At 49.0% G+C, this 14,099-nt stretch overlaps 1 protein-coding gene across 9 annotated transcripts in view; it reads right to left on the reverse strand.

The window, feature by feature from the left end:
- The window catches only part of TEAD1 (TEA domain transcription factor 1), a 265,155-nt gene that overhangs the window by 168,156 nt on the left and 82,900 nt on the right, over window positions 1-14,099 (reverse strand). For all 9 annotated transcript variants that reach the window (XM_046015380.1, XM_046015379.1, XM_046015377.1 and 6 more), the window contains one exon: window positions 11,317-11,572. In XM_046015380.1, the coding sequence (XP_045871336.1) occupies window positions 11,317-11,473 (157 nt within the window). In that variant the 5' untranslated portion in view covers window positions 11,474-11,572. The remainder of the gene's footprint in view (window positions 1-11,316; window positions 11,573-14,099) is intronic.

Below are 14,099 nucleotides of genomic sequence, written 5' to 3' on the forward strand. Positions count from 1 at the left end.
ATCGGGCTCTCTACTCCGCAGGGAGCCTGCTTCCTCCTCTCTCTCTACCTGCCTCTCTGCCTACTTGTGATCTCTGTCTGTCAAATAAATAAACTCTTAAGAAAAAAAAAAAAAAAAAAAAAAAAAAAAAAAAAAAAAAACTTTTACTCTGTGGGATCCCATGTGAAGAAAAGGAAAAGAAAAGCTACAGACCAGGAGCAAATATTTGCAAACCACATATCCAGCAAAGGACTTGTATCTAGAATAAATAAGTTCCTGAAAATGAACTTTTGGGACTTCATCAAGATCAAAAGCTTCTGCACAGCAAAGGAAACACTCAACAAAACAAAAAGGCAACCAACAGAATGGGAGAAGATGTTTGCAAATGACAGTACAGACAAAAGGTTGATATCCAGGATCTATAAAGAACTCCTCAAACTCAACACACACTAAACAGATAATCATATCAAAAAATGAGCAGAAGATATGAACAAGACACTTTTCCAATGAAGACATACAAATAGCTATCAGACACATAAAAAAATGTTCATCATCACTAGCCATCAGGGAGATTCAAATTAAAACCACATTGAGATACCACCTTACACCAGTTAGAATGGCCAAAATTAGCAAGACAGGAAACAACGTGTGCTGGAGAGGATGTGGAGAAAGGGGAACCCTCCTACACTGTTGGTGGGAATGCAAGTTGGTGCAGCCACTTTGGAGAACAGTGTGGAGATTCCTCAAGAAATTAAAAATAGAGCTTCCCTATGACCCTGCAATTGCACCGCTGGGTATTTACCCCAAAGATACAGATGTAGTGAAAAGAAGGGCCATCTGTACCCCAATGTTTATTGCAGCAATGGCCATGGCCGCCAAACTGTGGAAAGAACCAAGATGCCCTTCAACGGATGAATGGATAAGGAAGATGTGGTCCATATACACTATGGAGTGTTATGCCTCCATCAGAAAGGATGAATACCCAACTTTTGTATCAACATGGACGGGACTGGAAGAGATTATGCTAAGTGAAATAAGTCAAGCAGAGAGAGTCAAGTATCATATGGTTTCACTTATTTGTGGAGCATTAACAAATAACATGGAGGACATTGGGAGATGGAAAGGAGAAGGAAGTTGAGGGAAACTGGAAGGGGAGGTGAACCATGAGAGACTATGGACTCTGAAAAAGAACCTGAGGGTTTTGAAGGGGTGGGGGGTGAGAAGTTGGGGGAACCAGGGTGGTGGGTAATAGGGAGGGCACGTATTGCATGGAGCACTGGGTGTCGTGCAAAAACAATAAATACTGTTACGCTGAAAAAAAAATAAAAATTTAAAAAAAAAAAGAAGTCCCAAAACTCAACAGTAAAAATATAAATAATCCAATTAGACAATGGACAAAGGACATGAACAAACAGTTCACCAACCAGAATATACAGATGGCCAATAAGCACATGAAAAGATGTTCAACATCATTAGTCATTGGGGAAATGCAAATCAAAACCACACAAGATATCACCACACACCTATCAGAATGGTTAACGTCAACAACAGTGACTCAACCAAATGCTGGTGAGAATGCAAACAACCTAGATCACAGGTGAAAACATGAAATGGTACAGCTGCTCTAGAAAACAGGTAAACTAGCTTTAAAAAAAAATGCAGAAAGGCACAACTACCACCCCTGGCCATTTTATCCCACAGAAATGAAAACTCACGTTCACAAAAAAACCTGTATATAAACAGTCATAGCAGCTTTAGCTGTAATAACCCAAAACTAGAACCAGTCCAGATGGTCTTAGACAGACATACCACAGAACACACTCAACAATAAAAAGGAACAAGATACTGATACATACTAACAACCCTGATGAATCTCCAGGGAATTCTGCTGAATGGAAAAAGCCAATCGAAAGGTTATATCCAGTATGATTTCATTATGTACAGTGTTTGACATGGCAAGCTTTTAGAAATTTAAGACTGATTAATGGTTGTCAGGAATTAAAGTGGGGAGGCAGAGTTGGGTGTGGTCATAAAAGGGCAACCCCAGATGGGGCGCGTGGGTCGCTCAGTCAGTTGAGCATCCAACTCAATTTCAGCTCAGGTATGATCTTAGGGTCGTGAGATCAGGTCCCACATCAGGCTCTATGCTCTGCATGGAGACTGCTTGGGATTTTTCTCCTGCCATCTCCTTCTCCCCACTCTCTTTGAAAAGAAAAAAAGAAAGAGAGAGAGAGAAGGGAAGGAAGGAACGAAGGAACAAAGGAAAGAAAAGAAAAAGGGCAGCCCCAGGGATCCTTGTGGTATTGGGACCGTCCAGTTTCCTCACTATGGTAGTGGATACACTAACCTACCACATGGTAACACTGTTCAGCTTAATACACAGACATAAACACCACACATACACAAATACAAGGGGGAGTGGGGAAATCTGAATGAGATCAGTGGATTATATAATGAATTACACATCAATGTTAATATCCTCACTGTGCTAGGATGTAATAGTTTTTCAAAATCTAACCATGGAGGGAAATGGACAAAGTGTACAAAGGAGCACTGTATTATGTCCTACAATGGCATGTGAATTTACAATGATCCCCATACAAATTTCAATTAAAAAAAGAAAATAAGAAAAAAAAAAAAGAAGAAGAAGAAAAGGAAACTCACCAGGTTCTCTCAGGGCCTCAATTTTACTCACCCCAATCTCTACTAAGACTGCTCTACCTTTCAAGAGGCCACAACCGGCCCCAGCCCCCATCTGGTCCTACAAGGTGCCTCTGGGAAAAGAAAGCTCTACTCCCTTCAAAGTCGAGTCTGGGTTTTCTGTCATCAGACAGGTCCTCACCTCATCGTTTTTCTTCCCTGCTCACCAACGGCCTCTCCCCTGCCCAAGGGGAAGTTTTCCTTTAACTGTTCATGTCCTTCAAGATACCATCTCACAGGGACGCCTGGGTGGCTCAGTTGGTTAAGCCACTGCCTTCGGCTCAGGTCATGATCCCAGGGTCCTGGGATCGAGTCCCGCATCGGGCTCCTTGCTTGGCAGGGAGCCTGCTTCCTCCTCTCTCTCTCTGCCTGCTTCCTCCTCTTCTCTCTGCCTGCCTCTCTGCCTGCTTGTGTGTACTCTCTGTCTCTGACAAGTAAATAAAAAAAAAATCTTTAAAAAAAAAAAAAAAGATACCATCTCACAGCTCCTCCTGCGTGTGGCCAAACCTCTCCAAACACTGGGCCATGGTCATGTTCCATCTTGGTACAGAGGAGACACCAACTGAATAAAGTAGTTTACTGCCTGGACCCAAGTTCTATAAAAGACTGTTTCAAAGGTGAAGTCTCATTCCTGGCTCATTTCTTTCTTTCACCTACTCTAAAAACGTGCTCCTGGCCTCCCGGCCCCGGGCTGCGGCCCCCTAGCCCTGTGGTCCTCAAGCTGGCCCATCATCCAGCTACGCAGGGAGCTTCAGAATACATAGATTCCCAGCCCCTACCTACTCCCAGAGGTTCTGATTCACACGGTATGAGTCAGTTTTTGTTTTCTTTTCTTTTTAAGCTTCTCAAGTGCTTCGGGTGCTGCTGGTCAGGCTGGGGAACCACCGAGGTGTCTCCCTTTCCCTTACAAAGGTGATCTCTCCACTGCTCCACTGCTAGAGGCAGCTCACTCAGAATCCATAGCCGCTTCACCGTGACCCACAGTGAGCCTGCACCCCACAGGCTGTCCCCGCCCCTGCTCTCACAGCTCCAAGGACCACTTCTCTGATGGTGAGCCCCCACACAGCCTTGGTGGCCACCCAGTACCCTGAAGCACACAACAAAACTCAGCCCTTCATTCCTCCCCTCTCTACAAACCTGCTTCTCCCGTCTGCACTCCCCACACTTCAGCCTCCGGGCCACCCCCGCCACCGCCCGAAGCAGAACCCTAACACCATTCAACTCCTCCTTGTCTTTCACAAATCCCATCGGGTTAGCCAGTCCTGTTGGTTCCACATCTGAAACTTGCCCACCCACATGCCGGTACCCGGTCTGGGCCTCCTCTTCTCCCCCTGGGCTCCTTCAACACTCATCTAACCTGCCCGCATGCCCGCAGAGCCGGCTTCAGAAACACAGGCTGAGCCACATCATCTCCCTGGGGAAAATGTCATGGCTTCCCTTTGTCCTCAGAATGAGCACCAGACACCAGGGTGTGGCATTCATGGTCCTCCATGACGCAGAGGTGGGCTATGTTTCCAGGTTGGCCCACCATCGCCCTCCTGGATACACTCTTGTTTCTCAGAGCACCAGAGCCGTGCCCTTTAAGCGCTCCAGGCCTTTATCACAGTGCCCACTGAGACCTGACTCACCTCCCCTTCTCTCCCCACGGTAGCAAGCCTGGACCGAGGCTCCAGACATCACCTTGAGTTGTGTGCAGGAATCCTGGAACCACACCACACACAAACACGCCTCTTCCTGCCGAGAAAAGCCTCGACTCTCCATGGATTCTCGAAGGGGTCTCTAATCCAAAGTAAGTGAAAAACAAACATGAAGCGGCCTTTCCCCATTCCAGGTTAGTTCAGAGAAGTCGGCCTCTTATTCCCCTGCACTCTTTGCTAGAGACCCGTGCGTTCCCCAGTCAGGAGTAACCATTCTCTGTGGCCCTACCATTAAGCTCTGGCTATTTCTAGTGCAGAACAGACTTCCTTCCATACCAGTAGGTACAGCTGACCCTTGAACAGCACAGAGGTTAGGGGCGCCGACTCCCTGCAGAGTCAAAAATCCGAATGTAACTTCTGATTTCCCTCAAACTTAACTACCAGTAAGAGCCTAATGTTGACCGGAAGCCTTACCAATAACAAGCAGTCGATGAACACGTATTTTGTATGTTATAGGTACTGTATACCGCAATCTTCCAATGAAGTAAGCTAAAGTACAGAAAATTATTTATTCTTTAGATCACAAGAAAATGCATTTACCGTACTGTACTGTACGTACACCTGCACAGAAGTGGGTCTGCAAAGTTCGAGCCCGTGTTGTTCAAGGATCAACTGTAGTTAATCGTATCAACTGGCTTGGTTTCAACCGTCAGCTCCACCACTTCTTTGCTGTGCGAACCTGAGCAATTAACTTGACCTTGGGCCTTAGTTTCCTCGGTATAAAATGGGCATATTTGAAGGACCTACACCCTTGGGTTGTCATAAGGAACAAATAAGACAACACATTCTAAAGCAAAAAAAAAAAGCCCGCAGTAAGTGGTCACATGGGTCAGCTGTGTTAAAGATTTTACATCTGCTGACCCCATTCACGATGCACGGTGCAGGCCGGCAGTAAATGACTTCTGAATCCACGTCTTCCTGAATCCCAGGGCTCATCCACTGCCGTGGGAAAGCTGTTAGAAAGCATAACTTGGTAATACTTCAATGTTCTTTTCCTTTGTTTTCCCTTAAGACCAATTCTGGAGCCAACCTACATTTTAACGAGATTGTACAAGGGCTCATACCTTGTGCACAAACCTCTGCACGCCCCCCCACCCCAATTAACCTTCCCAGTCAAAACGCTGATGACACTGGCTTTGCTTTCTCACAGGAACCAAACTATTTCAAACCCCCCATTCCTCATTTGTTCTGAGGAGTCCAGAATTAACCCTCAACTACTGTGCCTACTGGGCAGAGATCCTTCCTACCTCCTGAACTAACATCTGCCAACACAGGTAAAAAAAACCCAGATTTCTTCCTTCTCAGTCTAGGAAGACCATTAAATACACAAAATCTTTCTCCTTTTTTCCCCAGCTTTCTCCCTTTTTTTCTAGCCAGTGCCTCCAACAGTAGAGGCCTTTTCTCTGTTTTGAGCATTATTCTGATACGCACATATTCGACAAACATTACTGATACCTTCTGTGTCTGACAAGACAGAGAGGGTGGGGTCCTTGTCTTATGGGGCTTCTGCTCTGTTCTAAGGGCACAAGTTCTTTGGGCTTCACATTTGCAGCCAACTTGCTTGAAATAATACCCCGAATCACAGGTCAGACAGAAGGAGGAAATCAAAGATGCCACATGATGGCCAGATGCAGAAAAACAAGTTCACCTCAGGCCCCACGCTTCACTTTTCCAAGTGGCCTGGAGATCCCATAGGGCTTGGATTTTATACCCATGTCCACCTCAGGGCTTCTGGGGCCTCCAGACATAGGCCACCTTCTTGGTCTTGAAAAGGGACGCTCCTCATTTCCCCAAGCAGTTCTCTAAGCCAGGAGGAGCCTGGGGACCAGAGCTTTTGGTCTCTGCCCGACTGACCAAAGCTCACTTGTGCCTGCTTGTGTGTGCCCATGCTGATGTCCACAGCCACCACCCCACTACAATGGTCCCCCCCTTCCCTTTTTCGTCAGTGCTTCTAAGAAGTAGGCAGAGGGGCCATTGCAAGTCCAGTGCTCTCCCAGCGGGCAGGCCTGAGGTCGGCAACTGGAGAGGACTGACCCAGAGACCTCTTCTTTCTCACCCCCCACCCAAACTTATCCAGTCCTTGTAGCTCTTCTCTCCAGGGCTAAACAGTAGGCCTAGCCTCCCGGCAAGAAAGGGACCATCCCTGGAACTGTCCCCAGGCAAGGACCTTGAAGACATTTGCTCATAAAAGGAGAAAACCACTACTCAGCAACTGCTCTGACCAGGCGGCCTGTAGGATCCCGGGGCACCAGAATCTTCCAGACAGCTTCCTGGCCACCATCAGGGCCAGCCTTGTGATCTAGGATCCTCCCTGCTGCGTTATTTGAGAAGCTTTCTTCCTGCCAGCTTTGGGCCAGGTGCCCTGGACACTGGTGGCCAAGAACAGGCTTCAAAAAGCTAAGTGGAAGGTGACCATCTTCAAAGGGCCCTCAGACTTCCCAGAAAGCTCCGGCACACAGCCCTGACCTGAGGTCAGAGCTTCCTGCAAATGAACTTGCGACGGCTCCATGAGGGCAGGGACTGTGTCTAGCAATGGGCTAGAATACAGGCGGTGCTCAATACTGATTCACCATTAACACACAATGACCTCCACCAGGGAAGGAAGGGAGGAAGGCCTATGTAAAGAGCCCAGGTTAGGGGGCCAGACTGACCTGGATCTGAACCCTTCTGGCTCCTCCATTTATACTCTGAGCTCACGGGCATCCTCATCTACACAGCGGGGTTGAGAATACCCACCTCAAAATGTTGTTGGGGGGAAAAAAATGTTGTTGGGAGCAGTGGACAGAAATCCTAGGTAAAGCCTGTAACCCAGGTCATGGCCGAGAGCACTTTCTGCTTCCAGTTCAGAAACACTTTTCACAGCTCACACCCGAAGCGCAACACTGTCCAAACGTGGTAGGGGGAATCCCAGAACATGGTGAGTTTATTTAACTCTTACAACAATCCCACAAAGTAGGATCTATTTAAATCCCTCTTGCAGTGCTGGGAAACAGAGGCATGAGGACGAAAAGCAACTTGCCCCAAGTTGCTTGACCCAAGTATCTAGAAGTGGCAGGGCCAAGCCTCCTAGCAATTCCAAAGCCCAAAATTTTAAGTGCTACATTTTTCTGTCTCTAAAGGTCAGGGAATGCTTGCTCCTATCCCTGCCCTGGTGTGATTGTGGGCGATACCTGACCACACTGCCAGACTAGAATTTTCAGTTGCAAGAGAAAAATGCATCTGGGTATCCCCGCGGTTCATGGCTTTTGTTTTTTTTTTTAATTTTTTTTTTTAAATTTTATTTATTTGTCAGAGAGAAGGAGAGAGAGAGAGAGAGCACACAGGCAGGCAGAGGTGGAGAGAGAAGCAGGCTCCCTGCCGAGCAAGGAGACCATGCGGGACTAGATCCCAGGACCCTGGGATCATGACCCAAGCCGAAGGCAGCGGCTTAACCCACTGAGCCACCCAGGTGTCCCCATGGCTTTTGTTTTAAACTAATGGCCTGTTCCTTGAAATTCAATCTCCAGCAAGTTTGCTGATCAAAAACTTTTCTCCCCTCCTGTCCTCCTGCTATCTCCTCTCCAACCACCTATCAGGAAAAGAGACACACAGCTATGTAAAAATAGGAAAAAGGAAAGGAAAGCACACACACAGAGAGAGAGAGAGAGAGAGAGCTTGCACGCCCTCAGGAACAGAGAAGTCTCACTCACTCTCCTAACTATCCCTAAGGACAGCTGCCCACACAGAATGGCCCCAGGCAAAAGCAGTCTGTCCACACAGAGCCCAACCACGTCAAGGCTGAGTGTCCCCACGCACCCAAGCAGCAGAGAGAGAGTTAAGTCTCTCTTCCAATGGCCCAGACCTCCTCATAAAGACAGCTTCCCATTTCCTCCTCTCTATAGGACTGCATCTGCCCTACCGCCAAGCACGGAAGAAATGTCATTACCAAAATAAAACAGCGCTGCACCTGACCTTGCTTCTCAGCTGGCTCAGGATTCGTGACATCACGGTGCGCTCTACAAATGCTCAGAAATATCGGAAACCCCGAACCCCCGCTCCAGTCAAAAATGCTTGGGATTTCCCTAAAAGGCATTAAATTATTTTGGTTTTACCCTACGGAATCTAAAATGCTTTCAGTGTTTTCACTTTCAAAATGCTGAGAAGAAAAAGTATGCTCGTCGGAAAACTTCAGCTCCTGGTCTGGTTTGCGTCCTGGTTCGTGGACGGCCAGCTGGGAAGCCGGGCCAGAAGCCAGGCACAGAAGCTCTCACTCCACACTGCTCACTGACTCAGTCCCCAAGAAGGGGGGCTTCCCCCTGGGGGCTCCCGAGGCAAACTTCTCCCCACCACGGTCACAGGCAGGTCATCGGCAGCTCCTGGCATCTGGGATAGTCCTCCTAAGGCCCTAGTCTTCAGCTCCCAAATCTCTTTCTAACACCATGTTTCCCTTCCGAATCAGCAGAAGCAGCACAACTCCTCCGTGGGGGTCAATGAGACAGGACTCCACAGGGGCCAATGCTGAGGGAAGCATTCCTCCCCGAGGCAGCTGCTTGGAGATGGCACAGCCTCAGGGGCCCTACAGCAAATCCATTTCCTGCACACCCACACCCCCAATCTGGACCCATGACCCTGCAGCTGTAACTCCTAACACTGCTTGCTCTGAAGACCACCCCCTTTACAATCAGGTTGGTCATTAACACCCTAAGTCAATGGAACGCTGATTTAAGGGAGAAAACGAATTCATCTATTAAGAACAAGTGCTCTCAGGAAGCCCTCGGAACCGGACTGCCAGGGGCATTCAAGACATGGTCCCACAGCCCGCACTGCGTCAGTCAACACGCTCATCCCTCTTGTTGAGGTACAAGTCACAAAAATCCCAGCATCCCAAAACGCACGGGTCCCGAGGACACGCGGACGTTAACTACCTGACTCTTTCTTCAAAGGGAGAAAAAGGAGATGCAGGCCAAGGGTAAGATGGTCCACCACAGGGAAAGGGCTCAAATCCTGAGCTTCTCAGTGACCTTCCCATATTTAGCCTAGTGCCTCTGACACCCAATGACCAACAAGAGCCCTTATACACTTACTTCCACAAAAAAAAAAACCTACTTCTGGGATGATGTTACAGGCAGACGGGCTAAGCCCACCACGGCGGTGGAAATCAACAGAGAAGAAAACCAAGCAGGAGTCGACAAAAATTAACTTTTGCTCTGAATCCCGTTCTTGGCGTGAAACCTCCTTCCTCCAGTGAAAGTGCCTTTCCAGGATTCCTGACATGAGAAACGAGGGGCAGGAGTTACCCCTGACGGGGGTGTCCAACACAGGCCGGTATTTTAGATCCCAGCTGCTGGGCAAAAACAAACAGGAGTGTACGACGTAGAGCGGCCTGACGCCAGCTTCGCCAGCAGCAGCGAAGTCGGCCCCAAAGAAGGCTCAGAGATTAAAGTACTTTCCTCTGCCCTTAAAATGGGGGGTGGGGGGGGGCATGGCTGCCTCTTTAGATACAAAGGTTAAGACCTCGCAGGCTAATAACCAGGCTGGGGGAGGGTATCCCGACACAGACACACACCACACACGACCGGAGGCCCTGGAACTTTCTGCCACAGGAGCAGACATGGTTCACCCTGAGTCCATTTCACCCATGGACATGAAGAAGTTTCTCTGGCTCCAGCGGATCGCACGGGAACCTAAAACAAACGAAGGCCCGGGCTCTCTCCCTTGCGAGCGTGTGACACTCACAGGCCGCAGACTCAATGCCATGGAAAGCAGCATTTCCCTTGTTTCCATTACGTCATCCACGCTGGAAAAGGGGGGGCGGGGGGGACACAGCTGGGAGCAGCTGTACCACCATCTGCTCGCTCCTCGCTCCTGGGCTGTGTGCGCTAGCCTGAGCAGCAGCCCCCCTCCGGCCCCGGAGAGAGGAGGCGTGGTGTTAAAGGTACAACACCCGATTACAGAAAAGCTTTCCAAATTATTTAAGAGATAAATCACTTCCAGGATAAGTTAACAACCTCGCGAAGGTTGCTGAGCCTGTCCTCTTTGAGTTTTGGTTATTTGTTTGCATCTCTTTAGACTCAGCTACAGGGCACACTCCGTCGGCTCAACGTGCCCCATTAGACAAGCAGAATGTATGAGCAACCACCTGCCATCTGCTCCCCAAAGGAGGCAGCCAGAACAGTACAGGTCTGCAGCTGGAAGCGCTCAGAGGAGGAGCGGGGAACATTCAAACCCAGGACACAGGCCCCAGGCAGGTGACGGCTACTTGCTTATGGGCACCCTGAGCCATTCAGCTGACCAGTCCTATCTTCTGGGTCACTCCAGAAGTTCCCTCTAGAGCACTCTGCCAGGCATGCCCTCGTAGAAGGGGAGGCTGGTGAGAGCACCTGGGGGTGAACCACTCGGCTGGCCCCTTGACTAAAGACAGGCAATGAGGTAGTAAAATGGGGGTCTGGAGGTCTGATCAAGCTACGCACGCATCTCATCTGGCCGACATAGGGCTGTATTTAAAAAACAAAAGTGCCGGCTTTTAAAAATAAGTGATTCCAGATATAAATATCGGTATTGCTAGCTCTTCCTGGGAGTGAGGGGAAAATGAAGAGATTTGTCAACACAGGCCCCATTTCCCCGTGGCACCGTCACCAGGAGCTACTGAGCGACAGGCTTCCGTGAGATGGGGCACATGCTCTGCTTATGCCACTGCAACTAAATCCCTACCTGGACCCTGAGATCTTTGCTGTCATGCTGTTGAGTGTGTAGAAGAAGAAAACCCCAGAGTGATTTCCCGGTGGTCCTTTGTTGACCCTTCCGCTTGGTTGAGATTCAGTCCCTTGGATGGCCAACTGAAATTCTACAAAGATCATTCCACCCAATACAATGAACGGATCTCAGGAGAAGGCTAGCTGCCACCATTCCTTATCACAAAAGCACACCATAGGATCTCAAAGGAACATTGCAGACCGCTTACCATACATCTTGCCTTCGTCCGATAAGATGATTTTCCTCCTCCCGCAGGGTGGGTAGATAGCCAAGGCTTCCTGAAAGCTCTGCTCAATGTCGGGGCTCCAGACCCCTTCTGCGTCATTGTCGATTGGCTTATCCGCAGAGTCGCTCATTCTTTCCATGTTTTCGGCAGGGCTCTCACTGCCGCTCCAGCTGCTGGGCTCAATTTTGGCGGTTGGATTTTCCAAGCCGAAGCCTGGAGCCTTTTCAAGAAAATAAACCTAAGACAGAAATGAAAAGATAGGGTAAGGAGGAGGTGATGACCAACAACACCGCTCTTCCTCGTTCCAGTACCTACTCTTCAGGCTCCAGCTTTGCTTGGACAAGAGCTCCTAGAGGAGAATACAGGGTTTGGGGAGCCAAGTGGCTTTTGTTCTTCACCTACTGCGTCAAACACGCATACAGAAATGCAACGGCAGGCAGAAACTGGATCATCTCCACAGGCGTGAGATTGGGCCCCCCCGGAGTTGCAAGTTCACCGTGAATCCCGCAGAAACGCTGACCAGATGCCTACAAGCTACCAGGAGCACTTTGCGCAAGGATAATCCCATGTCCACAGCAAAACCAGTTGTTTCAAAGAAAATAAAGTAAAACAAAAGATGTCTGCCTCGCCGTGGCAATGGGCACAGTAACTTGAAAATGTCAAATGGTCCAATATTTGTCGAAGAGATCACCAAAATGCAAGATGGTGGCAGGCTGCAGGAAGGACGGGATTATTCTGTTGTCACAAATACTCGTTCCACTGAAACAGCGACACCAGGTGCCCTGTACCTGCTACCGGACAGCATTCTGCAGCAGGAGTCCTCTCCTACAAGCTCACTTCGCCTGGCCACTCTCCACTTCTAGACTGTAACGTTAAAGCTGGGACCCAGCTGCCCCCATTTCTGCCTTCCCGGCAACCGACGACAAGCGGCTGGCGCACTGGCAGAAATGTTCTACGCCTACACGGGGCACTCCGTCCGGGAGCCTAACTTGGAATTTCTGATCACATGAAAACCGTAGGGAGTCTTTCATTTCTTTTTCTGTAGCCCTGAAGATTACAGAACCAAGAGAAATTTTTCTCAAAGATTTATTCCCCTTAAATTATGCATGTAACCTATGGCCATAATGGGATAAGCTTTCCCAACAAATGTCAAACCGGCACAAACACCAGCACAAACACCAACATGAAACTGATCTAATCCAGTACCCCCTGCAGTCTGCACGCTAACATATCAATATTCCTTTGTTGAAAAAGCATCAGGTCACTAATTCAAAGGCTTCCCCAAAAAGGGAGAAGAAATGCTCCTAGGGATGGATCGAAGATGGGGAGGCTCCAGGCTTGAGTGGGGAGAGCCGCCTCAAGTCCACACAACATTACAACAGAGGTGGGCAGGAGGGAGGGAAGCAGACGCCAAAGGCCCCGCCAGGCACCAGGGACTCCTCTCCGCTCCGCTCCAGAACAGTCACCGGAGAGCAAGCAACCCGTCTCTCTCCTTCCCTCTCCCAACTGCCTCCCTCCCACCTGCACTCCCCCAGCTGCATCTATCAACAGGTCCCAGCTGCGGAAACTCGGGGGCCCCGGAACATTACACAATTAATGGTGTAACTAGTGGGTGCTTTTGGCTTCGTACCCTGACAGCTTTTTGGATCTGGCAGCACCTGGATAAAAGGAACCTTCGGGTTGTCTGCCTTTTAAATGCTGCCACGGATCCATCATTCAAAGAACGTGTCAGCAAAATATTTACTACTCCTTACCAACACATGTACATTAACACAGGACTCTACAAACTGCCAAACGTTGAGAGGTATCAATTATGCCACAAGAAAGGGTTTCGTGATTGACCTGCCCATGAACTCCACCAAGCATTCAGTGTGGGTCTTTTCAGTTCTCAAATTATTACTTGGGGCGGGGGGGGGGGGTGAATTTAGGAGCCTCCTAAAAATTCAAGCTGAACTATACTATTCTACCCTACAGTTTGTTCAGCCTCCAAAGCAGTTTCTTGGAGAAAATATGAGAGGATGAGCAAACGCTTTGAGGCAGTGGCTAATCCATCTTCTGCCTCTCTACCTGACCCAAATACAGAACAAAACAAAACAAATGGCCCCACGGAAGCCCAGGCCTGTCCCTGAGCTCTGGGAGGCTCTCAGCAGTATGAACTCACTGCGGGGAGCCACACTGTAGGATGAACAGTGATGTGCCCAGCATGCAACCACAACAGCAGAGGGACACAGTCCTGGGCAGTGAAGGTCAGCTGAGGAACCGTGGGATCTCTATTTGCATAAGAACACTCCCATGTAAGGAAGATCCTCGGTCCCCAAGCCAAAACACACCAGCAACCCCTGACCCTATGCCTGACATGCCTTCTTCCTCTCCCATCAGCTGGTCATACGGTCTACACTGGAACATGACCAGTGGCAAGAAACCTGCTACCTCCCCAGCACCATTTCCTTCGTACCAGCATGCTTTAGTCCTTCTGTCTAGGAGGCTAACACCCACGTCCCGGTTAACTTCCAACTATCCATCCCTTGAAAGTCTATCCATCCCTTGTGGGAGCAAATCCAACCCCCACACACCCACTCAGGTATGACAGAACAGCCTCAGACTGTGATCCAGACTAGACAGAATTCACATCGTTTCTCTGCCCAGCGCTCATAAATGCATTCGTTTGTCCACAACCCTCCATAAAGGACACTCAGAGAGGGACGCAGGATCCATAAAACCTCCAAGCTCCTAAGTGTTGTTCCTGAAATTCCTCTCTTGTGCAA

Source organism: Meles meles, chromosome 8 (assembly GCF_922984935.1).
Source record: "Meles meles chromosome 8, mMelMel3.1 paternal haplotype, whole genome shotgun sequence".
Lineage (NCBI taxonomy): Eukaryota > Metazoa > Chordata > Mammalia > Carnivora > Mustelidae > Meles > Meles meles.